This window comes from Silurus meridionalis, chromosome 13 (assembly GCF_014805685.1).
Source record: "Silurus meridionalis isolate SWU-2019-XX chromosome 13, ASM1480568v1, whole genome shotgun sequence".
NCBI lineage: Eukaryota > Metazoa > Chordata > Actinopteri > Siluriformes > Siluridae > Silurus > Silurus meridionalis.
The window spans coordinates 16,385,567-16,411,750 of record NC_060896.1 but is presented as its reverse complement, the minus strand read 5'-3'; the positions used below and the strand labels follow the sequence as shown (position 1 = coordinate 16,411,750).

At 36.8% G+C, this 26,184-nt stretch overlaps 1 protein-coding gene across 6 annotated transcripts in view; it reads right to left on the bottom strand.

Moving 5' to 3' along the window:
• Positions 1–26,184, bottom strand: part of blm (BLM RecQ like helicase) — a 38,979-nt gene that overhangs the window by 1,589 nt on the left and 11,206 nt on the right. Inside the window, exons 2-20 of one of the 6 annotated variants that reach the window (XM_046864493.1) lie at positions 24,848–24,935; positions 24,691–24,744; positions 24,477–24,594; positions 24,242–24,382; positions 14,226–14,346; positions 13,499–14,118; positions 13,186–13,392; positions 12,844–12,962; positions 12,618–12,731; positions 12,327–12,425; positions 11,996–12,144; positions 11,349–11,455; positions 11,091–11,251; positions 9,420–9,615; positions 3,545–3,735; positions 3,145–3,289; positions 2,871–3,070; positions 2,434–2,629; positions 955–1,077 (exon numbers count right to left, since the gene is read on the bottom strand). In XM_046864493.1, the coding sequence (XP_046720449.1) occupies positions 955–1,077; positions 2,434–2,629; positions 2,871–3,070; positions 3,145–3,289; positions 3,545–3,735; positions 9,420–9,615; positions 11,091–11,251; positions 11,349–11,455; positions 11,996–12,144; positions 12,327–12,425; positions 12,618–12,731; positions 12,844–12,962; positions 13,186–13,392; positions 13,499–14,118; positions 14,226–14,346; positions 24,242–24,382; positions 24,477–24,594; positions 24,691–24,744; positions 24,848–24,935 (3,149 nt within the window). Of the gene's footprint in view, positions 1–954; positions 1,078–2,433; positions 2,630–2,870; positions 3,071–3,144; positions 3,290–3,544; positions 3,736–9,419; positions 9,616–11,090; positions 11,252–11,348; positions 11,456–11,995; positions 12,145–12,326; positions 12,426–12,617; positions 12,732–12,843; positions 12,963–13,185; positions 13,393–13,498; positions 14,119–14,225; positions 14,347–24,241; positions 24,383–24,476; positions 24,745–24,847; positions 24,936–26,184 lie in introns of all 6 variants that reach the window. The other 5 variants (XM_046864494.1, XM_046864491.1, XM_046864490.1 and 2 more) reach the window with 5 other exon arrangements.

Below are 26,184 nucleotides of genomic sequence, written 5' to 3'. Positions count from 1 at the left end.
TGTGAGGACAGGAGCAATAGGAATGACAGACTGGTTCAATGTGGAGGTGGGACTAAATCAAGGATCAGCTCCAAGACTTTTCCTGTTTGCAGTGGTCATCGACCGATTGAGATAGAGTTTAGTGGTGCAGTTGCAAGGAGTTGAAATGTAAAGTTGGAATATTTAAATATATGGGGTCTACTGTGCAAATTATTGGAGAGTGTGTTAGAGAAGTGAAGAAAAGAGTGCAGGCAGGGTGGAGTGGGTGGAGAAGATTAATAGCAGGAGTGATTTGTGATAAAAGAGTATCTGTGAAAGTGAAAGGAGTGAAATATATGTTTTAAGATGAACATGCTGTTTAACTTCTCAGAATAAATAAGGGATTCAGGAACAAAATCTAAGAACAGGTCTTCCAGGTAACAATACACAGTATTCAAGAATATTTAAGCTTTTTAACTGGTTAGCTTGGGTAAATTCTTTTTTTTTTTCGTGTGGACTACAAGTAAACATCGGCTAATTGAAATGCTTATTCGGGCATTTTAATCATCCCAAATTTTTTATTTTATTTTATTATTACCACTTTGCAAAAACTGCAAGGCTAATGTAAAACTGTTGTTTTCAAGAATTGCATAGAACAATAAAACAAACAGAGATGAGTAATATATTAGATTCTTAAGAATAGATCATGGTCAATATTGTAAAGTGTTAATTGCAACCTGATCAGATAATAGTAGCCGATTTAGAAGTAGTCTATAAGTCTATAGTCTATAAGCAGAAGAAAAGAAGAATCCCAATGAAAATAATTTGGCTCTCATTGTGCTTGGCCCCATAATAAAATGAAACAAAACAAATAAATACAGATAAGATACATGTAAGCAAATAGATGCAGATAAACAAACAGTAACAGATTGCTAGACTCTGTCAATTAAATAAGCAATCTGGTAAACTTTTCTTTTCTTTTTTTTAAATACCTACCTGACAGCTGCCATTGTGAATATTTCTGCAACAGCTCAATGAGTTTAGCTCCATACTTCTCCAGTTTGTCTTCAGTCACACCATCAATCTGCAACAGCACCTGAGGGTCTGCAGACAAAGTTTCTGCACAACACATCAATTTAAATAATTACTCAATGCAGGAGACAACTAATAGAGATGTTAAAATTTGTCTGTTGATACTGGAAGCAATACAAATAGAGACACATACCAGCAATATAGGTGCTTTATTGTTATATTGCTTTATTGTAATTAATCAATCTCAAAATATGTCTAATTAAGTGTTAATTGTTTCAGAATATTCTATTTTAGTTTAGAATCTTCATTCAAAATTGAAGCTGCAAACAGCATTTTTGGAGGATGAAACAATTTAAACAATTGTTGGCTAATCAAGCACAGAAAACCAGAGCCGTAACTTTGATTTGTATTAAATTGTAGTTTTACTAATTACATGTTTTGACCACAGACAGTGGTAGTATATTCTAAATATAAAAGATAAAAGTCTAAATAAACAAATGCGCAGCAGTTTGTCAAGATTATATTAGTTAAATATGGTGAAGATTAGACAGATTTGGAGTCACAGTATTAGCAGTAGAATGTTAGTTTAAGCTTTAAACAGCCTCATGTCCTGTTTGCCATCTTTGCTGTCTAATACTTTGACCCATTACAGGCAAACATTTTGGAAAACTCAAAATTCTTACTCTAAAGATGAGGTCATCTCATATCATCTCATATTGTGGCAATTGGGTAAAATTAGTAGCAGAACGGCTTTTAAGAGCTGAAAACTAAAAACTATTTAAGAATAGTTGCAGAAAACACAGACACTAAAGACAGCTTTAGATAAGTCAATGTAGATTTTCTTTTGTTTGATAGAATAGAGAATAAAGATGGTCATATAAGGACCTTCTAGTAATTATTCCTTTTATTAACTCCTGTGCATCAGCAGAGTTCATGGCACTATATATGACCCTATATATAGCCATATAGGACCTTAAAATAACTGGATTTTAAACAATATTGCAGGCTTTTTAAAGTAGCCGGCAGAACATAATTTTGTTAAGGTATGGTTATGCCACTGCCTTAATATAGTAATTTTAAATAAATATCTTTAGCTCTTAAAGTGCTAACATAGAAGAGCTAAAAGGAAAAAAACTACAACCCTTTTTTCAATTTTGTACGTGTGGAAAATAGTTCAAATCCAAGCTCAGTCAGGAACATACAAGTTTGTTTAGTCTCTGCCTTGTACTTTGAGCACATGTTAAGTAGATCAAATCTTTAGAAAATTAAATATTAAATGTAAAACATATCTGTATTACCTAAACGCTGTCCAAAAAAATGTAAACTATTTTATATTTTCATTTATTTAACTGATTTAATTTGTGGCAATTTAATTAATTACTCAATTTAATCAATTATAATAAAAAGTGTATTGCATTCATTTTTTTTCATTTATAAACTCACCAGCAATCTTTTTTAATGTGACTGTTGAGAAGATGTTATAGTAATGGAGACCAAACACTTTTCCAAGCTTTTTGCACAGCTCATTAAGTTCTTTCAGACACTTCTTCACCATTTCATCCCTTTCAGAAACAGCCCTGGTCACACTGGCTTTGTGCTTTCTAATGCTAGAGGCACTCTCAGTTTCATGGAAATTCACCTGCAATGAAAACATTTTTAAAAATATATTTAAAAAAAAAAAAAAAAAAAAAAAAAACATGGGACTGATTAGTATAATATAATTGTGACCATGGAAACAAACTTGATATTGCTTAAATTAAGGATTTTTAGTGAATTAAGAAATACTGGCCTCACTTGCAGTGCACACACAGAAAAAATAGTGGTTACTAAGTTTTACTTTAAAGAAAAGAAAAAAGGATGAAGTATAACATAGTCCCAACCTGCAAGATGCCTCTGAGGACATCTATGGCTTTAAGGCCAACTGATATATAGGCTACAGCTTGTCCATTATTAGTAATGTACAGGTCCTCCATGAGAATGTGGTCCAGCACTAGTTTCTTAAAAAGCCTTTCTGCATTGTGTTTGGAGTACAATGATCCAATCCCATATATGCCTGATTTGATTCTGGCATTTTTCGAGCCTGTGGAGATTTCTTCAGGTGAAGATCGATAAAATTTCACTGAATTTAAAAACATTGATTGTTCACACGCTTACCAAGAAAAATGTCGACCAACATGTTCAGAGTTAATCTGTTTTGCTGGTAAGATCTGGCACATCTACCACCAACCTTCTGACAGTTTTCCTGTACAAACCGCACAATCTTCTTCACATCCTCGGTCACATTTCTTGCATTGTATTGCTAAAAGAGCAGAATTTCCCTATTATTTAAATTGTACCTGTACATCAACTTCAGTTTTATACCAACAACACACTTAGTAATATATATTTAAGAAAAGTGAACAAAATAATTTAGAAAGCCATATAAATTATTTTCCCCCTTTCAGGTTCTGACTATCAATGTCAGCAGTACTAGTATAGGCAGGAAACAAAAAAAAAGGAAGTGCAAAATATAGTAAAACACTAAACTACTTGCAAGATGACATATGGATCTTACGTGTGGTCGCGCACAGTTGTCACACATGACCTCTGCGTGTTGCTTGCAAAAATCTGTATTAAATGTGCGCTCTCCAAAGTATGCAAGAAGCTGGACCCTCCTACATTCTGTTACATTTTCACAGAAATGTACCATGCTGTGCAGGTTGTTTATGTGAGTAGCTTTGGACTGATGGTTACCTTCTTTGTCCACTGAAATGAGATGAAGCAATTATTACCTTACAATTACAACTGGTTATAATAAATTACCTGCCAGTAAAAAAAAAAATACATGGTAAATTAGACCACAGCACAGTTAAATTATTGAATCTGTTCTGTAATTTGGTGTAGATGTATTATATTTAAGAGTGAATGCTGTTACAAGTGATAAATCTATGACTGCAACTAACAATTTTTTGATAATAATGTGGGTTTTCTCCTCTAAACAAATTCTCTCATGCTAGGTTGTTTCTTTCTGTAAGAAAAGAATAAAAAAGCATTTAAATATGAAAGGTGAAGTAATTTGTGTAAATCAACATTTATATTGTATTTTGCAAATGGCAAGTTAACAACTATGCTTAAAAAAATCTATATAAAATATAATACAACATTGTTTTGACAATGTTTGTTTAAAAAACACAGACATTTAGTTAATTTGTGAAGATAAGCATCTAGAATATATAATTAATAAAATATTTTATAACAATTAAATTATATGTCTAAATTAAATATACAAACACAAAACAAGCATTTGAACATAGTAAACGCAGTAAACCACATTTGAAAACAGAAGTTACTGTTGTAGTAGACAAATGCGATAAAAAGAGAATAGAATGGAGAAATGCAGCAAGCTAACAAGCTTAAAAAAAAAAAAGAAAAAATATGCATTGGTGTACAAATGCATATTTGCTGAAAACTACAACAGTGACTGAAAATGTAATAATTTACTGCTTCAGTTATTTGCTGCTTTTAGATTTAGTGTTTGACAGAGTCATGACAGAACAGAATAGTGCAACTTTCCCGAAGTTAGTAAACTGTTTACACAATAGCACTTTAATAAACTGTACTATTTTTACATGGTAATAAGACAGCTTTTCCTTACCATGCTAATGTTTTGCTTTCATTCGTGACACCTGTGTTTTCTTTTCACATGCTTGTGCATCAATGTGGTAGTTCCATGCCACACAAGCTCTTCTTTGCATAGCTTGCAAGTTACAGTCTTTCTTTAGTTTAATATAAAATGCTCCCATGCCTTGGATGAAATTGGATGCACACTTTTATCTGCTGCAGATTAACCTGTACTTTGCGCCATTTCACACGTCTGTGTTAGCTAACAGTCACGTTAACCTGTAACTTGAGCAGCCCAACCAATCGATAACAGCATATATTGACAATGAATTTCATCATCAATTAGTTGTTGCAGCACTAGATAGATCAATAAATTATTGTTAGTTTATTTAATCAATTACTTAATTTAATCGATATAATCAAAAGTGTATTGCAGTCATTTTATTAATTATATTGTATTTTATAAGTTGTATAAAATTATAATAAAATATTATTTTACATATTATTTAACCAAGCAGGCATTTTATTTAAAATTGTTTTAAAAATCTAAAATGTTCAAAAATAAACTGTGTTAATAAAAAAAAACGACTAGAAATGTCATAATTTCTTCCCCCGACTTAAAATCCGAGGTATATACAGAACCGCGAAGTTTGTTTACCCGTACACATTTCTAATATATATATATATATATATATATATATATATATATATATATATATATATATACATACACACACATACATACACATATATACATACATACAGTGAGGAAAATAAGTATTTGAACACCCTGCTATTTTGCAAGTTCTCCCACTTAGAAATCATGGAGGGGTCTGAAATTGTCATCGTAGGTGCATGTCCACTGTGAGAGACATAATAGAAATAAAAAAAAAAATCCAGAAATCACAATATATGATTTTTAACTATTTATTTGTATGATACAGCTGCAAATAAGTATTTGAACACCTGTCTATTAGCTAGAATTCTGACCCTCAAAGACCTGTTAGTCTGCCTTTAAGATGTCCACCTCACTACATTTATTATCCTAAATTAGATGCACCTGTTTGAGGTCATTAGCTGCATAAAGACACCTGTCCACCCCATACAATCAGTAAGAATCCAACTACTAACATGGCCAAGACCAAAGAGCTGTCCAAAGACACTAGAGACAAAATTGTACACCTCCACAAGCCTGGAAAGGGCTACGGGGAAATTGCCAAGCAGCTTGGTAAAAAAAAAAGGTCCACTGTTTGGAGCAATCATTAGAAAATGGAAGAAGCTAAACATGACTGTCAATCTCCCTCGGACTGGGGCTCCATGCAAGATCTCACCTCGTGGGGTCTCAATGATCCTAAGGAAGGTGAGAAATCCAATGACCATTTGGATGATCCAGAGAAGTCATGGGAGAAAGTCATGTGGTCAGATGAGACTAAAATAGAACTTTTGGGTCATAATTCCACTAAATGTGTTTGGAGGAAGAAGAATGATGAGTACCATCCCAAGAACACCATCCCTACTGTGAAGAATGGGGGTGGTAGCATCATGCTTTGGGGGTGTTTTTCTGCACATGGGACAGGGCGACTGCACTGTATTAAGGAGAGGATGACCGGGGCCATGTATTGCGAGATTTTGGGGAACAACCTCCTTCCCTCAGTTAGAGCATTGAAGATGACCCGAAGCACACAGCCAGGATAACCAAGGAGTGGCTCTGTAAGAAGCATATCAAGGTTCTGGCGTGGCCTAGCCAGTCTCCAGACCTAAACCCAACAGAGAATCTTTGGACGGAGCTCAAACTCCATGTTTCTCAGCGACTGGCCAGAAACCTGACTGATCTAGAGAAGATCTGTGTGGAGGAGTGGACCAAAACCCCTCCTGCAGTGTGTGCAAACCTGGTGAAAAACTACAGGAAACGTTTGACCTCTGTAATTGCAAACATAGGCTACTGTACCAAATATTAACATTGACTTTCTCAGGTGTTCAAATACTTATTTGCAGCTGTATTATACAAATAAATAGTTAAAAAAAATCATACATTGTGATTTCTGAATTTTTTTTTTAGATTATGTCTCTCACAGTGGACATGCACCTACGATGACAATTTCAGACCCCTCCATGATTTCTAAGTGGGAGAACTTGCAAAATAGCAGGGTGTTCAAATACTTATTTTCCTCACTATATATATATATATATATATATATATATATATATATATATATATATATATATATATATATATAAATAAAACACACACATACACAGTCATGGTCAAAATTGTTGGCACCCCTGACATTTTTTCAGAAAATAAAATATTTCTCACAGAAAAGTATTGCATTAACACATGTTTTGCTATACACATGTTTATTTCCTTTCTGTGTATTGGAACAAAAAAAAGGGAGGGAAAAAAAAGCTAATTTGACAATGTCACACAAAAAAATGGGCTGGACAAAATTATTGACACCCTTAACTTAATATTTGGTGTCACACCCTTTGGAAAAAAATAACTGAAATCAGTCGCTGCCTATAACCATCAATAAGTTTCTTACACCTCTCACCCAGAATTTTGAACCACTCTTCCTTTGCAAACTGCTCCATGTCTCTCATATTGGAATATTGGCCTTTTCCCAACAACAATTTTAAGATCTCTCCACAGGTGTTCAATGGGATTTAGATCTGGACTCATTGCTGGCCACTTCAGAACTCTCCAGCGCTTTGTTGCCATCCATTTCTGGGTGCTATTTTGAAGTATGTTTGGGGTCATTGTCCTGCTGGAAGACCCAAGATCTCGGACGCAAACCCAGCTTTCTGACACTGGGCCCTACACTGCGCCCCAAAATCCTTCAGTAACCCTCAGATTTCATGATCCCTTGCACACACTCAAGGCACCCAGTGCCAGATGCAGCAAAACAACCCCAAAACATATTTAAACCTCCACCATATTTGACTGTAGGTACTGTGTTTTTTTCTTTTTCTTTCAGTAAACAGTAGAATGATGTGCTTTACCAAAAAGCTCTTTCTATCTTGGTCTCATCTGTCCACAAGATGTTAACCCAGAAGGATTTTGGCTTACTTAAGTATATTTAGGCAAACTGTAGTTTTGCTTTTTTATGTCTCGGTGTCAGCAGTGGGGTCCTCCTGGGTCTCCTGCCATAGCGTTTTTCATTTCATTTAAATGTCGATGGATAGTTCGCGCTGACACTGATGCTCCCTAAAGGCAAAAAGGCAAATCTAGAAAGCAAATCTAAATCTCTGGAAATGGACTTGTAACCTTGAGATTGTTGATATTTTCCACAATTTTGGTTCTCAAGTCCTCACAGTTCTCTTCTGCTCTTTCTGTTGTCCATGCTTAGTGTGGCACAAACAATGCAAAGACTAAGTGAACTTCTCTCCCTTTTATCTGCTTGCCCACACCTGTTACTTGCCCCAGGTGAGTTTAAAGGAGCATCACATGCTTGAAACAATCTTACTTATCCACAATTTTGAAAGGCCCATTTTGTCCAGCCCATTTTTGAAGTTTTGTGTGACATTGTCAAATTTGCTTTTTTCCCCTCCAAAATGTTGTGACCTGTGACATGAATAACACTCATCTCTGATCTCTCTCTTCATCACCTGTTACTGTTTGGAATATATTATGCAGCAAGTGAACCCCAATGATGATGTGTTAGAAGCAGGAAAAATGGGCATGCATGAGGATTTGAGCGAGTTTGACAAGGGCAAATTGTGATGGCTAGACGACTGGGTCAGAGAATCACCAAAATTGCAGCTCTTATGGGGTATTCCCAGTCTGCAGTGGTCAGTGTCTATAGAAAGTGGTCCAAGGAGGAACAGTGGTGAACCAGGAACATTGCCATGGTAGGCCAAGGCACATTGATGCACTTGGGGAGTGAAGGCTGGCCCGCGTGGTCCAATCCAACAAACGAGCTACTGTAGCTCAAATTGCTGAAGAAGTTAATGCTGTTTATGCTCAACGGGTCATGACTGTTTTGGCAGCAAAAGGGCTGGTGGTCATAAATGTTATGCATGTATGCACACACATTAGAGCATGCAAAATTCTACTTGTATAAGACTTTTTGTTTGTTTGTTTTCTTCAAGCTGACACGAAGACTAGAATAACAAATACTCATCCAAGAACAAACATCTTACAGCAAAGTTACAGTGGGCACAGCTACTGTAGCATTAAATTCCTGTTATTTGAGTTATCATTGTCTTCCTGCCAAACCAGCTTATTAAACTAGTCTGATCATTCTCCTCTCAGAAGCTGTTTACACTCAGAGAATTGTACGTTTTTTGTTTTTCACAAGATTAAGTTTAAACTCTAGCCCAGTGGTCCCCAAACTTTTTTGCGCCACGGACTGGTTTAATGTAAGACAATATTTTCACGGACCGGCCTTTAAGGTGTGCCGGATAAATACAACTAAATAAAATGATACGACCGGCATAAAAACTGGTATTTTCTGAATACAATTATAAACGTAAATCAACTGTGTTGTTTTTTGTTCATTTTGCTCGCTTGGGGGTTTGAATTTAGCGGTAATGTATTATCTGTTGGCAGCCGGGGCCCCTTTAAGAAGGCCCTGGGGTCGGCCCTGGGGTTGGGGACCACTGCTCTGGAGGCGGTGTGAAAGTCCCAGGAGATGAGCAGCTTCTTAAATATTATAACTAGGCTATTGGACCCAACAATCCTGACACCCAGTTAAATCACATTTTCCATACATAAAAAAGGTTGTGTAGACACAAGGCCCCATCGATATGCTTGACATACTTTAAGTAGAAAAATAAAACTTAATTAACAAAAAGATGAGTTCAACTGTCTGGAATGTGGGGGTACATACTGGCTATTAATCTTTTAATGCGAATGACATCTGTGTAAGAATAGAAGAGAATGCAGTGGGAGATTTCGCCATCCCGGCCAGCTCTGCCAGATTCTTGGTAGTAGCCTTCCATTGACTTGGGCAGGCTGGCATGGATCACATAACGCACATCAGGCTTGTCAATGCCCATTCCAAATGCTACTGTAGCACATATGACCTAGACAGGATAAATATTAATAAATCAAATAATTAAAGGAGTTTATACTGCATTCACTAGATTTGCATGTCTGCTTACTAGATACTAGGTACTTTAGACTTACATTAGACATGTAAGATGTAATTTGCATGTCAATAAACAATTTGTGTACACAAAAATGGATCTGAAATATGCGTATGCCACCTCCAGAAAGTGGGAGTACAAAGACAAAACATTATAGATATATAAGCATATAATTGCAGTTAGGATCGTTACACATCCTAACGAATTATGCAGCTCCATTATTATGCAGCACTTGGGCATGAGAAAATGTAAAGAACAACAGTATTTAATGAGTTTATTTGTATACTAGCATAACCTGGTTAGTTAGCCATTTCTATGTTAATAATATATTGATTATCTATGAAAGCGCATTGCATTCACAAAAAGAAAAAATTACAGAAAGGATCTCACATGACTTACTATCTCATAATTATGACTTACTATCTCATACTATCTCATATGACTTACTATCTCACTATCTCTTACTATTATGACATACTATCTCAAATCTTACTGCATTTTTTGCTCGGAAGCACCTCATTGCGCAACCATGGAGATGTACAGCTATCATATGGTTTAGCTTGATGACTGTATATTAGTTTAATAAGCTACTGGACATTTCCTCAATGACCTGCCCCTCCTGCTAATTAATTTAGTTATGCTAAATCATAATATTTTAACATTGACTACTAATATGTGTTACACGTTCTAACTGTCCACTTGATAAGAGTTTGTTTTATCAAGTGGACAGTCAGAACGTGTAACATATTAGTAGTCAATGTTAAAATATAATAACAATTAAAATAATAATAGTTAATGCCCCGTATCTATAAACTGAAGCAAGACTTACCGTAAGTAAATTAATTAGCAGGAGGGGCAGGTCAGTGAAGAAATGTGCAGTAGCTACGTCAGATTAGATGTCATGCGCTAAAATGCTCCCCACAGACTGCTCCCCCACAGACTGCCCCAACTTCTCATAATTATGAGATACTAAGTCATAATTATGGGATCGGGATACTAAGTCATAATTATGAGATCAGGATCTCATAATTATGAGATATTAAGTCATAATTAATATTAATGTAATACTAATAAATAATAATAATGTAATACTAAGTCATAATTATGAGATAGTAAGTCATAATTGAGATATTAGGTTATAATTATGAGATCCTTTCTGTGATTTTTTTTTCCCTATGTGTGAATGCAATGCGCTTCCGTAATGATCGATATTTTTGATAAAATTATCACATTTTAATTGATCATCTTCATAATGATAATAGGAAGCACTAGCTCAGTGGGCAAAAGCCTTAAATAGAGGTAACTGTGTCTTTAGTCTCAATCTCTAACCCCAACAAATAATAAAAAAATTATAGTATTTCAGAAATGGTAAGTAACATTGTGGAAGAAATTTGGAGAGTAAAGCCTATTACCTGGCATCCATCCTGGTTGATCCATTTGTTTTGCACATACTCTCGGTCACTGTCATTTATCCCAGCATGGTATGATAGTGCTGCAATACCAGCCCTTTGAAGAGACTCTGCCATGCAGTCACAGTCATTCCGTGAGAGACAGTACACAATTCCTGAGTCATCTGTGTGTAAAGAAGTCACCTTGATTAGTGGTACAAGATAAATACATTGAAAAAGTCATGTTACTTGACTACTATGCTTTAAATGATTAACACTCACATGGATGGTGTTTTTTTATCCAGTTAATGCAGTCCTCTTCAACTTTCTTGGGTTTTTTAGGTAACAAAGAATACTTTAGATTTTGCCTGTTAAAGCTCATTGAAAAACTAGGATAAGAGAAAACATTATGACTGAGATAAATCAAGTCTCTATGTGCATACACTGTGTTAAAATTACTCCAAGCTGGCTGTTTGAATCAGGTGCTACCTTTAAAACTTGACTACAGCCCTACTGCTCTACCAAGCACTGTCTCTGTCTACTATTATTTCTAATAAATTATTGCCTTGTTTTCTTTTTATATTCTACTACCAAACCAGATTTGTCATGATGGTACTCAAAGTCCCTGATCAAGCATAAGGATGTTTTATAAAAATAAATAAAAAAGAAAAATTCCACAGTGTGAATGGAGCATGATCATATGACTAAGTTACAAAACATCTAGGTTCACAAAAAAAAAATACAACCCACTAAAAATCTGGTCCTAATGAGTTAATATTATTGCTTTTCAGGTGTGAGTGGTCTACAGCAAAAACAAATTTATTACAAGCATTTCCTGTTAAAGTAAACAATTAGAATTTGGGCTACATCACAATTTCCTTAAAAAGGTACTATATGCCAATTTCTAGTGTTAAAAAAAAAATACTCACATTTGTGGTCGAGTCATAGCCAACTGGTTAAGGATGTCTTTCTGGACCCGAGGTGTGGCTGTGGCAGTCAATGCCATAATAGGAACTTTGGGGAACTTCTGCCGCAGTTCATGCATCCGCTTATAATCTGGCCTGAAGTCATGTCCCCACTAAACAGCATAGTATTAAACATGAACACTATCATTAACCATAAAGCTTAGAGCGCAAAAAATTGTATTAGGCAATGTTGCTTTATAAGCATAAACACATTTAAAATAACGTGAAGCAAATACACAAAATAAAAAAACAAACCAAAACATGAAAAAGAAAGTGAACTGTGCATCTTGCCTACCTGGCTCACACAGTGTGCCTCATCGATGACAAAGCGAGCAAGTAAGCCTCGCTCATACAGATTCTGCAGAGCACTGACCATCCTCCCACTTGCACAAATCTTAGGGCATGCATGCAAACATATGCAGACAAGTTGAAGCATAAAATAAGAGTAAAAGAAATATGCTTCAATGTGTTCAAAAGCAGCATGTAATGACTAAGACTAGTAACACAAGATAAGTACAATCTGGTCTCTACTAAATTCTTTTGTTTGTAGTATCTAACAATTTTGGTATAAGTACACTTTTTTAACCTTTTCAGGAGTGGCATACAGCAGTTTGATAACTGGATCATTTTTAGAAAGCTGCATGTAGATTCGCCCAGCTTCATGGTCACTTTTTTCCCCAGACAAGCTAATGGCAGGGACCTAAAAAAATAAAATAAAACAAAATAAAATAAAGGTCTTCTGCAATCACAACACATATTAAACTATGGGCAATGTTGTATTTATTAGTAGGCATAATAAAAGAGAAGTTTACATCTAAAGTTGTAAGCTTCTGGACTTGATCCACTATAAGGGAACGAAGTGGCGATATTACCACAGTCACTCCGGCAGAGACACAGGCAGGCAGCTGATAGCAAAGGCTTTTACCCCCTCCTGAAAAATGAGATTTTATTGTGAAATAAGTAAGAAATTAGTACCTGTTTAAAGGCTATGCATGCTAAGATGTAATTTACAGTACATTAGTCACATCTATGTTGTTTTCTTATTTAAAAAAAAAAATTCTGCCAGGGGCACAATTTAGCAAAGACAGCTATGTCTGAGCAGTGTCTTATGTCTCTCATTACATGATACTACCAGCTCACAGTAAGATGCAAACCTGTAGGCATTAGGACAAATGTGTCCTCTCTCAGCAGAGTAGCATTGATGGCTTCAAGTTGATTGAATCTGAACTGATGAAGACCAAACTTCTTATGAAAAATCTTCATCATCTCCGGGGAATGGGGAAAGTTGAAGCCCCGGAAGCGGTCATGGGCAGGATTTCTGGATGTAACCTCTTCAGAGACGCGTTGAATTTTACTGACTACTGACAATTAGAACCGAGTAAGCAGATTAATAAATATAACAAAGTATAATGTAACAAAAAGTGTCTATTGGTGTTAATAAAATATGTTAAGCTTATCATTACATACCAGGGAAACCTAGTTTAGTAGACTTTTTAACAGCAGCAACGGTGGCAACATTCTTTTGATCACAGGAGAGTCCTCCTTCACAAAATGGCTGTGGTAGTTCATTGGAACTCAATAGCAGAGATAAAGCTGCAGGTTTCTCACAATAATCAGGTATATCATTTTCACTGAAGTCATCAATGTCAAAATCACCTGTGCAGAAGTAACCCATGTCATCTGGTTCTTTGTAATCTTCTAAGCCAGACCCACCAACTAATGCTTTGCTGTCCACATTCTTTCTCTGTGCCACCACAGTATTCTTAAAAGTGTTTCCATTTCCATTGTTCAGCCCAGAGATTATTTCTGTGTGTTGAATCAGAGCCTGTGCTGTGGAAGGATTTAGACTGCGGGTGTCCCCTTTAAGCAGATCATTATTAATGCAGTCTGAATCCTTAATTATACTTTTGTTGTAATCCAGGGACAAAGCAGAAGCATTGGATTTACAGAATTTAATGGGTGTAGAAGAAATGTCGCCTTTGTTTGTGACAGCTGAACTTGTTTTGGGAAGTGATTCGAAATGAGTGTTGGTTCTGTTGTTTGACTGCTGCTTTTCCAACAATGCTGCATCAGCAATAATCCTCTTCCTAGGGAAACCATCACATATTTGGTGCGATTACAAACTGTGTTCAATCACATTGATTTGTATAGGTTATATAAGGCTGCTAGCTTTAAAACTAGTGCTTGATCTTACCTGTGAGCTCTCAGTAAAAGCAATTCTGTGCCACAAGTAAGAGATATAAGCTCCTGTTCAGGGATTGTGTCAACCAGACAACAAATAGACTTCATGACACTGAAGAGAGTATCATCAACCACTAAACAGATCAAAAGATTTAGTCACAAAGATATTGGCACTGTGTACATGCATATAAAGAAAATTAAGAGTATAAACTAATGTAGAAGGTTAAAGTTCATTGATGAATTTTGATTCAATATTATTGCATTAGTCTTTCATCACACTGCTCTTTTTGTTTAACTGACTCATTCATGCAAATGCTGAAGACCTACTGTTTTGCACTTCACTGTGCAACGAAGTTTGGAGAATTATGACCTGCAAACATTTATCATGTATCAAGATGTGTCACCAAGAGAAGACTGATGCATCATGACCTGACCTCTTAGTAAAATAAGAGATTAAGAAAGCACTGACTATATATACTGTTATAATGTGGTGCTGCACTCTTTCATTTTATAAAACACAGCTTTAAAAATAATGTAAAATGCGCGAAATGCAGCATTGCGTACACAAAACAAAATATTTTTAATAGTCATATCTGGTTGCCGCCCATATTCACAAAATCTTGTAAGCCAGACCCACACAGCAGGTACAGTGCATCCGGAAAGTATTCACAGCGCTTTACTTTTTCCACACTTTATTTTACAGCCTTAATCCAAAATGGATTAAATTAATTATTTTCCTCAAATTTTTATAAACAATACCCTATAATGACAACATGAAAGAAGTTTGTTTGAACTGATCAGCCTACAACTTGACTACACTTAACCTGTGGTAAATTCAGTTGATTAGACATGATTTGAAAAAGCTTGTCTATACAAGGTCCCACAATTAACAGTGCATGTCAGAGCACAAACCAAGCCATGAAGTCCAAAGAATTGTCTTTAAATCTCTGAGACAGAATTGTATCGAGGCACAGATCTGGAAATGGGTACAGAAAAATTTCTGCAGCATTGAAGGTCACAATAAGCATAGTGGGCTCCTTCACCTGTAAATGGACGAAGTTTGGAACCACCTGGACTCTTCCTAGAACTGTCCGCCCAAACTGAGCGATCATGGGAGAAGCCTTAGTCAGGGATGTGACTAAGAACCCTATAGTCACTCTGAAACAGCTCCAGCTTCTCTGTGAAGAGAAGATAACCTTCCAGAACAACAACCATCTCTGCAGCATTCCACCAATCAGGCCTGTTTGGTAGAGTGGCCAGACGGTAGCCACTCCTCAGTGAAAAGCCCATGACAGCCCACCTAGAGAACCAGGCACCGCTCATCACCTGGCCAACACTATCGCTACAAGCATGGTGGTGGCAGAATCATGCTGTGGGGATGCGTGTAGAGACTAGTCAGGATCGAAGGAATGATGAATGCAGCAATGTACAGATACATCCTTGAAAACCTGATCCAGACTGCTCTGGACCTCAGACTGGGGTGACTGTTCATCTTCCAACAGGACAACAACTCTAAGGAGTGGCTACGGGACAACTCTGTGAATGTCTTTGAGTGGCCAAGCCAGAGCCCAGACTTGAACCCGATTGAACATTTCTGGATAGATCTGAAAAAGTCTGTGCACCAATGTTTCCTATTTAACCTGATGGAGCTTGAGATGTTCTGCAAAGAAAAATGGGAGAAACCGCACAAAATAGGTGTGCCATGCATTATTTAGTTGTTATAAATTTGCAAAGATTTCAAATAAACTTCTTTCACATTGTCATTATTGGGTATTGTTTGTAGAATCCTGAGGAAAATTATAAAATTAATCAATTTTGTAATAGTCCCTGGTAGTCTAGTGGTTAGGATGCGGCGCTCTCACCGCTGCGGCCCGGTCTCGATCCCCGGTCAGGGAACCAACCCCAGCCACTCTTAGTGCCGGTCCTAAGCCCGGATAAATGGGGAGGGTTGCGTTAGAAAGGGGATCCAGCTTAAAAACGTGCCAAATCAAACATGCGGATGATTCGCTGTGGCGACCCCTAATGGGAGAAGCCGAAAGAAAGTTTAATCAATTTTGTAATAAGGCTGTAACATAAAATGTAAAAAAAAAGTAAAAGTAATTATCTTCCAGATGCACTTTATATGAAAAAATAATTGTCAGTTGCTTCAAATTGGTTACTATCAGTTAAATTTGTAAAGGTAACAATGCAATATTACCTCATTTAAATGTTGCTAGCATATTCAAGTTGGTGTTCTGAAATTCCAATTGGCATGTACTACAGCGCCTGATAAAAGTTTGTAAGAGGCAAAAACACTTGGACACAATTGGACAGTAAATGAATGGAATAAAGGTTTGTGCATAAATAAGTATCACTGTAGCACTTTTGGCTCTAACAAAAGAACTTAAGTAAAACAGAGAACAGTGTTGCTTCCCCACTAAACTGATGGTCATACTCCTTGACTGATGTTTTGCAAAAACCCATTACATGTGCAACATGCCTGCAGTCACACCCACACACATAGAAGATTGAAAGCATTTTATATCACATTTGTATTTGTTGGCAAAAAAACTAATTCTCTCAAAGCCACCTCAAACACAAAAATAATTATTATTTACAAAGCCTTTTAGGTCAATAGTGATTCATCCACAATCCTGCCAAATCAAATGATTTCAAATTATATTACAGTTGAACCTGGTTATGTCGCCGGCCTAGGGGGGTTGCCAAAAAGCGTCAAGATAACCGATGCTCGAGATAAACGAAAACCAATATGACGGCAATATATTAACGTGCTTGAAATTTTTTTGATTTACATGATGTGCGTTAATAAATGAGAATGTACATGCACATGTTTTTGGAGTTTTTCTTTTACACAACAGCGCTGCCGCGATTTGTTTGATGTAGCGATCGGCATGCTATAAAAATTTACATACATGTTTGCTAACAAAAGGCATATGTGCACCAACTAAAAGCAGAGATTTACCAGTATACAATACAAACCTTTATTATATTCTCCAACATTGCAAACACAAAAATCGCTCACAAAAATCACAAAAAACGTAGTTCGTTTTTACAAAAAGCTAACCAGTGTCAAAATTAAATTCGCGAGTCATTTTACTCCGACACAGCTCTGAAAAGTATCCTACACGCGGTTACTATGGTTACCACGTCTAAAATGGTTTGTGCAGATGTGCTTGCCTGTGCTGTCTGCACACTTGATACAATGTCTTCATCGGTGATCACGCCATCAGTAACAACGTCTTTGTCGATTTCTATGTAATTTCGGAATTCCTGGACAGTAACTCCTGTGCCTCCTGTTCCAAGATAGCATCTGTAAGGCTTGATTTTTCCGCCACTTCCGCAAGTTCTTCTGCGGCTGCACGGCACTGTGCCTGAAAATCACGCCCACTAATATAAGACGCACCCTGGATGAGGGGTACGTAAAACTTTGTATAAGTATTATATACGCGAAAATACGGTAGCGATATGGTGAAGTGGCATCGATAACTAACATTGCACATGGCAAATTTGGCCCTCTTTTGTGCTCGAGATATTAGGGTTCGGCGACATAAAAGAATCGACATAACCGATGAGAAAATGCTAGGACAGAGAGAATTTGCCGGTTCCACTTCAAAAACGTCAACTTAAAAGGTTTGGCGAGTTAACCGAGGTCGAGATAACTGGGTTCGACTGGATTAAAGCAATACAAAATCTTTTTTATAAAATAGATAGTCAAAGAATAAGGAAAAAGCAAAGGGGGAAAATAAATAAATAAATAAATAAACTATAATTTCTATTTTAACTAGTAACTAGAAGCTTCCAATAAAATAGCCATTTCAACTCAAGGCTTACTTAAGAATTTTGGACTCAATCTTTCCAAAATATGTGTCAACAAAATTAACCTGCTTTCTCCTCACAAGTCCCCCTGAATCATCAGCAGTTTCAATTATCCATAAACATTTATATAACCTATAAACATAAAGGCTACTTCTGCCCAGGTAGATCATTGTCCTTGATGATCACTATATCCACTGCTAACAGATTTCTCCTAGTGATGTGTCAGTACTGGCTAACAGTGATATTGGAGAGATACTCCATATGATAATTCCAACAAAAATATTTTTTACAAAATGCTGTATATGGCACCACCTTTTTCTGGCATATATGTCCTCGTTGACCATCCCCTTTGCCTGCAGGAAGTAAAATGATGGTGGATTTCATAGATAGAAAATGATTTTGCATCTTTTCTTTCCAAAGCAATCGGAAATGTAGCGTAATGAACACTTCTCGTGGTTCTGACACTCCCATATACTGTACCACCTGTATGACACTCACATGAAGTGTTCACAAGGAACTCACAACGATTCTTAGCCAATAAGTTATTCATCTTATCTGCATCAAATTAATTGAGGGCTTCAGACAACTCACCCACAATGTTGCTCACTTGATCAGATTTAATCTGTCCAACTGCTCCATATATGGCAATAAAATTAAGAAATCCATTGACATACTACAGCAACTTAAGAATCTCAACATAAATAGCACAAAAAAGAAACAAGTAAAGATTAATAAATATAAGTTAAGATCCATATCTTTTATGCACCGGTCATACTTATTTACCAAAAAATGGGCAAAAACAATCCATACCACACTAAGTAAAAGGCTACAGATACTTGTAGAATCATAAAATGCTATATAAGCTCAGGGCCATATATTTGTGACCAAATATATTTCTTTGCGAGTGAAATTTCTGCCAAGGTCGCCATTGGCGACAATCCAAATTTTCACATCCAAATGATTGCATTATATGTGCATGTTTTGTAACCAGTAGCCTTTCTAACCAGTATCTTATTTGATTCATCTTTCCGCGTCAGTCAATGAACACCGTGCCAAAAGACATTTCAAGAAAGCAGGTTTAAAATAATGAGAGACAACTCACAGCACAAAAACACGGCACTTTTAACATGACTCTTGGACAACTACAATTTTGTAGAAAAAAATTAAATTGACACTGCTAAAATGGTATCAAGACAGCTTGCTGAAAAACGGATGTGACATCAGTGCTGTACAGGCAGAAAGAAGATTGCTGAAAAGCCTTGTAAAACAGTTTTTTGATTAATCCTATTGCAGCTTGTGGGAAGCCCTACTAATAAAAGAGCCCTACTGCACAGATTTCCAGAATGTTTTGCATCTAGTTGAGAATTCTTGTCCTATCAATTTCAGTGTCATTGTGGCTTTTCAGCTCAAGATAGGATCAAATCATCTTCTTTCGGCTCCTCCCATTAAGGGTCGCCATAGCAGATCATCCGTCTCCATACCCCCCTGTCCTCTACATCTGCCCCTTTTAACCCAACTACCTGCATGTCTTCCCTCACCACATCCATAAACCGCCTTCTATGCCTTCCTCTTTTCCTCCTTCCTGGTGTCTCCATCCTCAGCATTCTCCCACCGATATACCCCATATTGGTACATGCACATGTCCAAACCATCTCAATCTCACCCCCCTCAAACTATCTCAATCCCTCACCTTGTCTCCAAAACATCCTACATGCGCGGTCCCTCTAATAAACTCGTTTTTAATCCTGTCTATCATCGTCACTCCCAACGAAAACCTGAACATCTTCAGCTCTGCTACCTCCAGCTCCACCTCCTGTCTTTTACTCAATGCCACGGTATCTAAACCATTCAACATCGCAGGTCTCACCACAGTCCTATAAACTTTCCCTATCAGTCTCACAGATATTCTTCTATCACAAATCACTTCTCCACCCTGCCTGCACTCTTTTCTTCTCTAACACACTCTCCATTACTTTGCACTGTTGACCCCAGATACCTGAACTCCTCCACCTTCACCACCTCTTCGCCCTGCAACAGCAACACTCCACTGCCCTCCCTCTCATTCACACACGTACTCGGTCTTACTCCTACTGACTTTCATTCCCCTTCTCTCCAGCGTGTACCTCCACCTCTCCAGGCTCTTCTCAACCTGCTCCCTACTCTCACCATAAATCATATAATTCACAAACATCATAGTTCACGGAGACTCCTGTCTGACCTCGTGAACCTGTTTATCACCACTGCAAACAAGAAAGGGCTCAGAGCAGATCCTTGATGCAGTCCAACCTCCACCTTAAACCAGTCTGTTGTTCCTACTGCACACGTCACTGCTGTCACACTGTCCTCATACATGTCCTGCACCACCCTCACATACTTCTCTGACACACCTGACTTCCTCATACAATACCACAACTCCTCTCTCCACTCTGTAGTATGCTTTCTCTAAATCCACAAACACACAATGCAACTCCTTCTGACCTTTTCTATACTTCTCTTGGCTCTTAAATTTATTTGGTGCCTGTATTGATCTTTTTGTCCGGAGCCCTGTAAGGTGTTACAACATGATTAATATAGGGATTAATTAAACTGCTCAATGAATTTCATTGATGGTAATACCTTAGAATTGTTGTTTAACTCTTTCATGGATGTCAGCTATGATCAATTTTATAATGTGATGGTCCTTGGGAATAATTGTAAGATGTCTGAATAGACTACAAAGAGACTAGTTGTTTAGTCTTTGTTTATACATGGAGAAAATTCTTCTTTCCTTCTTTTGAATAGCCTTTCTTTGTAGCGCAATTATTGTTGCTTAAACAAACAATGTTGAGGACCCTGAGGTTCCCCTACAGCTCTGTGGATGTTTCTCGTTATCACAACTTAATTTTCCAAAAATGTTTTACTAGAGTAAGCATCATCATAGCATCATGAAAATTAACCATTAACCACTGCGATCACACTGTCCTCATACATGTCTCACATACTTCTCTAACACACCTGACTTCCTCATACAGTACCACAACTCCTCTCTCCATCCTGTCGTATGCTTTTTCTAAATCCACAAACACACAATGCAACTCCTTCTGATCTTCTCTATACTTCATCAACATTCTCAAAGCAAATAAGGCATCTGTGGTGCTCTTCCTCAGCATGAAACCATACTGTTGCTTACAGATGGTCACCTCTTCTCTCAGCCTGGCTTCCACTACTCTTTCCCATAACTTCATGGTGTGTCTGATCAACTTTATTCCCCTGTAGTTACTGCAGGTCTGCACACAAGATCACGAGAAAGTAAGTTGTGATAACGAGAAACCATTTTTTGTTATGTCGAGATCACGAGAAAATTTAGTCACGATAACAAGAAAACCTATGTTAAGATCACAAGAATTAACACAAGAATTAACAAACATGAGAAATCAAGAAAGAAAAAAATATTATAAAGCATGGCCTCTTAGGGCTTTCATATAAAACAACTTTTGTTAACAAAACCTTTTAGCTTCATATGTTTAGCAACAACATGTTGAGGGTTAAATGTCATCTGAAGAACACCACAGTCTTAACTGTTTGTTCTTTGCTGTTATTCCTCTACTTTAACCATAGAGGATTGACCCACTGCTAATGAATGCTCATTTACTGAAGACCTGTCAGTATGACAAGTCATTAATGCAGTGGTCGTGAAAGAATGAATAGTCAATCTCTTACTGTTGCTACCTAATTAAATTTATGGTTGTACTTCTTGACTGTTTTGCAAAAATGTTTAATATGATGGCACTCTGTAAAATGTTATTAATATTTTATAACCTTTTTCATTGGAATGTACAATACCAGTTAGATGTGCAATCTGCATCTCTCAAGAAAAGATTGCAAACACACACCGGAAATTGGAGGCGTTTACTAATATCAGACATGAATATAAATTGTCAAAATGAGAGGCTTTAAAAAACACTCGAAGAATGGGTGAATTGAATGAATGGGTAATTGTAAGTCATCTAAAAATAGAAGCGATGTTTTCCAGATTGCCTCACACCCACAGTCAAACATGGAAGTAGAATCTTAATGGTTGAAAATCCTTCTGGACTCTGGCTAATCTGAACCAACTTTACCATACAACAAGACAATTCCCCAGAGCACATGGTCAAGCTTTGAGCATTATTTAAAAAGCAAACAGGCAGCTGGAGTGTTATGTATCATGGAATGGTCTGCCCACTCACCAGACCTAAATTTAATTGCTCTGGTATAAACTGGACTGCAAGTTCAGAAAGAAATATATGACAGGCACCTTTGGCAAGTTATAGAGGAGGAAGGCAAAGTTTTTTACATTGAATTTTTGGAGAAGCTTACTGTCCGGATGCAAAGAGTGTCTAAATCTAGGTTGAGGGAGGTTTTTTCAATTAAAATAAAAGTACAACATCTGCGCATTTATATATTTTTGATCAAAGTAAATCTTCTAAATATTCTAAACCATGAGTAAATATGAGCTTTGTGATTTCAAACAAATGCTCAAAACATAAAAATTGTTGACTGATTTGGTGCAAAATACAGTGGAACCCACTTATCTCGACCTCGGTTAACTCGACAACCCTATTAAGTCGACGTTTTTGAAGTGGAACCGCCAAATTCTCGCTTTGTCTTAGCATTTTTTAATCGGTTATGTCGATTTTTTTTTTATGTCACCGAACCCTAATATCTCGAGCACAAGGGGGGAAATGTGCCGTTTAACGTCAGTTATCTCGATCAGCACTGTGCAGCCGCAGAAGAACTCGCGAAAGTGGCGGAAAAATCAAGCCTTACAGCTGCTACAGGTGTTGTATTGTATACTGGTAAATCTCTGCTGTTAGTAAGTGCACATATGCCTTTTGTTGTTAAATGTTATGCGATGAACGGGAGGCGAAAGCCGCGCTTGGTAGGAGCGCTGCACGGAACGTGGGATGAGCAGCAAAAGCATAGAATGATCCCCGGCAGGATCGGGGGGAATCCGTGATGAGCTTTGGGAAGAAAAGCGCAGCCGGTGAGAGAGTGCCGGTGGGAAGGCACGGATACGCATGCGCGATAACAACGACCACCGTGAACCAACATATACCAACAATAACGAACGGTGAGAGTGTGGAAGTTTAAATAGGAGCTGGTGGTGATGATAAACGAGCACCACATGTGCGCGATTGAAGCCGGGAGCTTCAGAGAAAGCGTCCGAGAAAGCACCTGACACGCTGAAGGGGGCCGAAGGGGGCATGGCAGGTGGATTCCTGACAGTTAACAAACATGTATGTACATTTTCATAGCATGCCTTCATCAAACAAATCGCGGCAACGCTGTTGTGTAAAAAACTCTCCAAAAACATGTGCATGCACACTCTCATTTATTAATGCACATCATGTACATGAAGAAATTTCAAGCACGTTAATATATTACCGCCATATTGATTTTCGTTTATCTCGATCATCGGTTATCTCGATGCTTTTTGGCGCCCCCCTAGGACATCGACATAACCTGGTTCCACTGTAATTGTTAAATTGAATGCGATTTGTTTGTGGTCACACAACAATTGGTTAAAGTGACAGATTTTGACTTAGACGGAATGGGACTCTCTCTAATAATAAACTGCAATTCTAATAAATAAGGGGTTTAGACAAAAAATATATTCTAATAACTAGAGTGGTGGGGAAAAAGGCTAAAAAGATGTAAGATCTGTATGTAATTTATCATGTCAGATTTCTGGTTATTTTGAACCATGTAAATTTTCAATTAAATCAATTAAAAAAACTAACTGTAAGCAAACTAACTGACTCTCACCTACAACATATCCTGTCTTTGTCCAAAAATTAAAAGAAGTCATGAAGCCTTTATTTAATGTGCGCTGCAACCCAGTTGAAAAAAACCTTTTAAAAAATAAGGACCAGCTTCATGTCTCTTATTAGAGGTCATTGATGTTAAAAACTGATATTAGTAATTTAATTCTATAGTACTATAAACAAGATTGTTTGTGTTTTCATTGTACTCTATATTTCACTGAAAAAACATAGAAAACTGAATAAAACTGAATTTGTAAAGCATATTACACAGTAATGTTCTCTATTTAGTAAATTTATCATAATTGGAAAATCAAAGAAATATGCATTTTTCACACTTACTTAATTAATGCTTAACTTTTATTACTCACAATGATAAAAACATACATTGAACAAATCCAACTCAAGATGAATAAAGAGAAACACTGACCTGTTAAACAGTTGAAATTCCCCTTAACTTTAGGCTCCATGCGAGTGGCATTGCTCTTGACTTGTTCAACTGAAATTAGGCATTTTGTTGTACACAAAAGGGATTCACTTTTGACACCACCCTGATCAACAGCATGAACTTCTGTTGAAAAAAAGGCAAACTCTGTCTGACACTCCAAAATATCCTACTAATAGAAAATCTTTATTGTTAGTGTTTCACATCTGAGCTCTAGCACCTTTAGGTGACAGGTCTTTGTGTGGTCCTGCCGATTTTCCTTTGACTGTAGTTTCAAACTCATCAGAGTGGTCCCATTTGTTCAAGGGAATTGCAGATGAAATGTATTCCTCAGCAAACTGTATAGTTTCAACACCACTGGTGCTTGTGGGTCTGTTTTTTTGTAATTTATGCACTTTGATAATGGACGGCTCAGTAAGGGTATGTTTACTTACTGTAAATGGATTAGCCACTGGGTTTAAAGTCTGTGTCTTGACCTCTTCCCAAAGCTAGAAGAAATTAAAGAACAAAATATTGTTGGATTATATCCTCTGTCTTTTTGTAAATGACAAGAGTAGGTTTTGTTACTGTACAGCTGTGAGAAACACACACTTGAGTTTGTAAATACACATGCACCTTTTGAGGCATTTCAGCTTTTTTGTCACTGCCTAGGGTAGACTTCCTTTTGAAACAAAACATCCTGCAAATATAAGAATATACAAACATAAGTTTATTAAGATTCCTTTCATTATCCAATATCAGAAAATTATCTCTAGAATGTACACAGAACAGTGCAAAAAAAAAAAAATCCTGTAAGGGTCTGCAGGCTCAAACACATTGATTAGCAAGATCAGAGAAGAATGACTAAGCTTGCTTATTATAACTATATAAAACCCTAATTCAGGGTATTTATGTATAAAAGCGTACTTTAAAAAAAAAAATGCCAAATATGCAATGGAGGTTATTTAGTTTAACTATCTTTAATTTTGACATTTTATGGCTTATAGTGGCTGCTTGTTGAGGAGTGCATGGTTGGGTAGTTTATTTCTGTAAACAAACAAAAAATAAACAAACATTTGGAGTATGCAAGGTGTAAATTGTGCAAATCGAGAATTGTATTGTTTTCAATTATTATTGCAGTTGGCAACCATGCTTTAAAGAACTACACAGACGTTTTGTTTAGATGTGAAGATATAGGCATCTAGAATATAATTAATTTAATTGTGTATAATAATTAAATGATATATGCATAAATTAAATATACAAACATTCAATACAAGCATTTAAACATAGTAAAGCCGTAGTAAATCAAGTTTGAAAACAGATATGTTAGCTGTTATAGCAGACAAATGCTATGAAAAGAGAATTAAATGGAAACGGAGACACAGAAAGCTAACAGGCTTAAAAAATGAATAGAAAATTAGCTGTTTGTTCGCACCTTTTTAATTGAATCCATCTCTATGTTGCAAGCGTGCCGATTGCACAACCTGATGCTTTGAGTCACGACAGAACAGATCAAGTGTTTCCTTTATATATATATATATATATATATATATATATATATATATATATATATATATATATATATATATATATATATATACACATATACACACACACACACACACACACACACACACACACACACACATATATATATATATATATGCATAAAGACACCTTTCCACCCCATACAATCAGTAAGAATCCAACTACTAACATGGCCAAGACCAAAGAGCTGTCCAAAGACACTAGAGACAAAATTGTACACCTCCACAAGCCTGGAAAGGGCTACGGGGAAATTGCCAAGCAGCTTGGTGAAAAAAGGTCCACTGTTTGGAGCAATCATTAGAAAATGGAAGAAGCTAAACATGACTGTTAATCTCCCTCGAACTGGGGCTCCATGCAAGATCTTACCTCGTGGGGTCTCAATGATCCTAAGGAAGGTG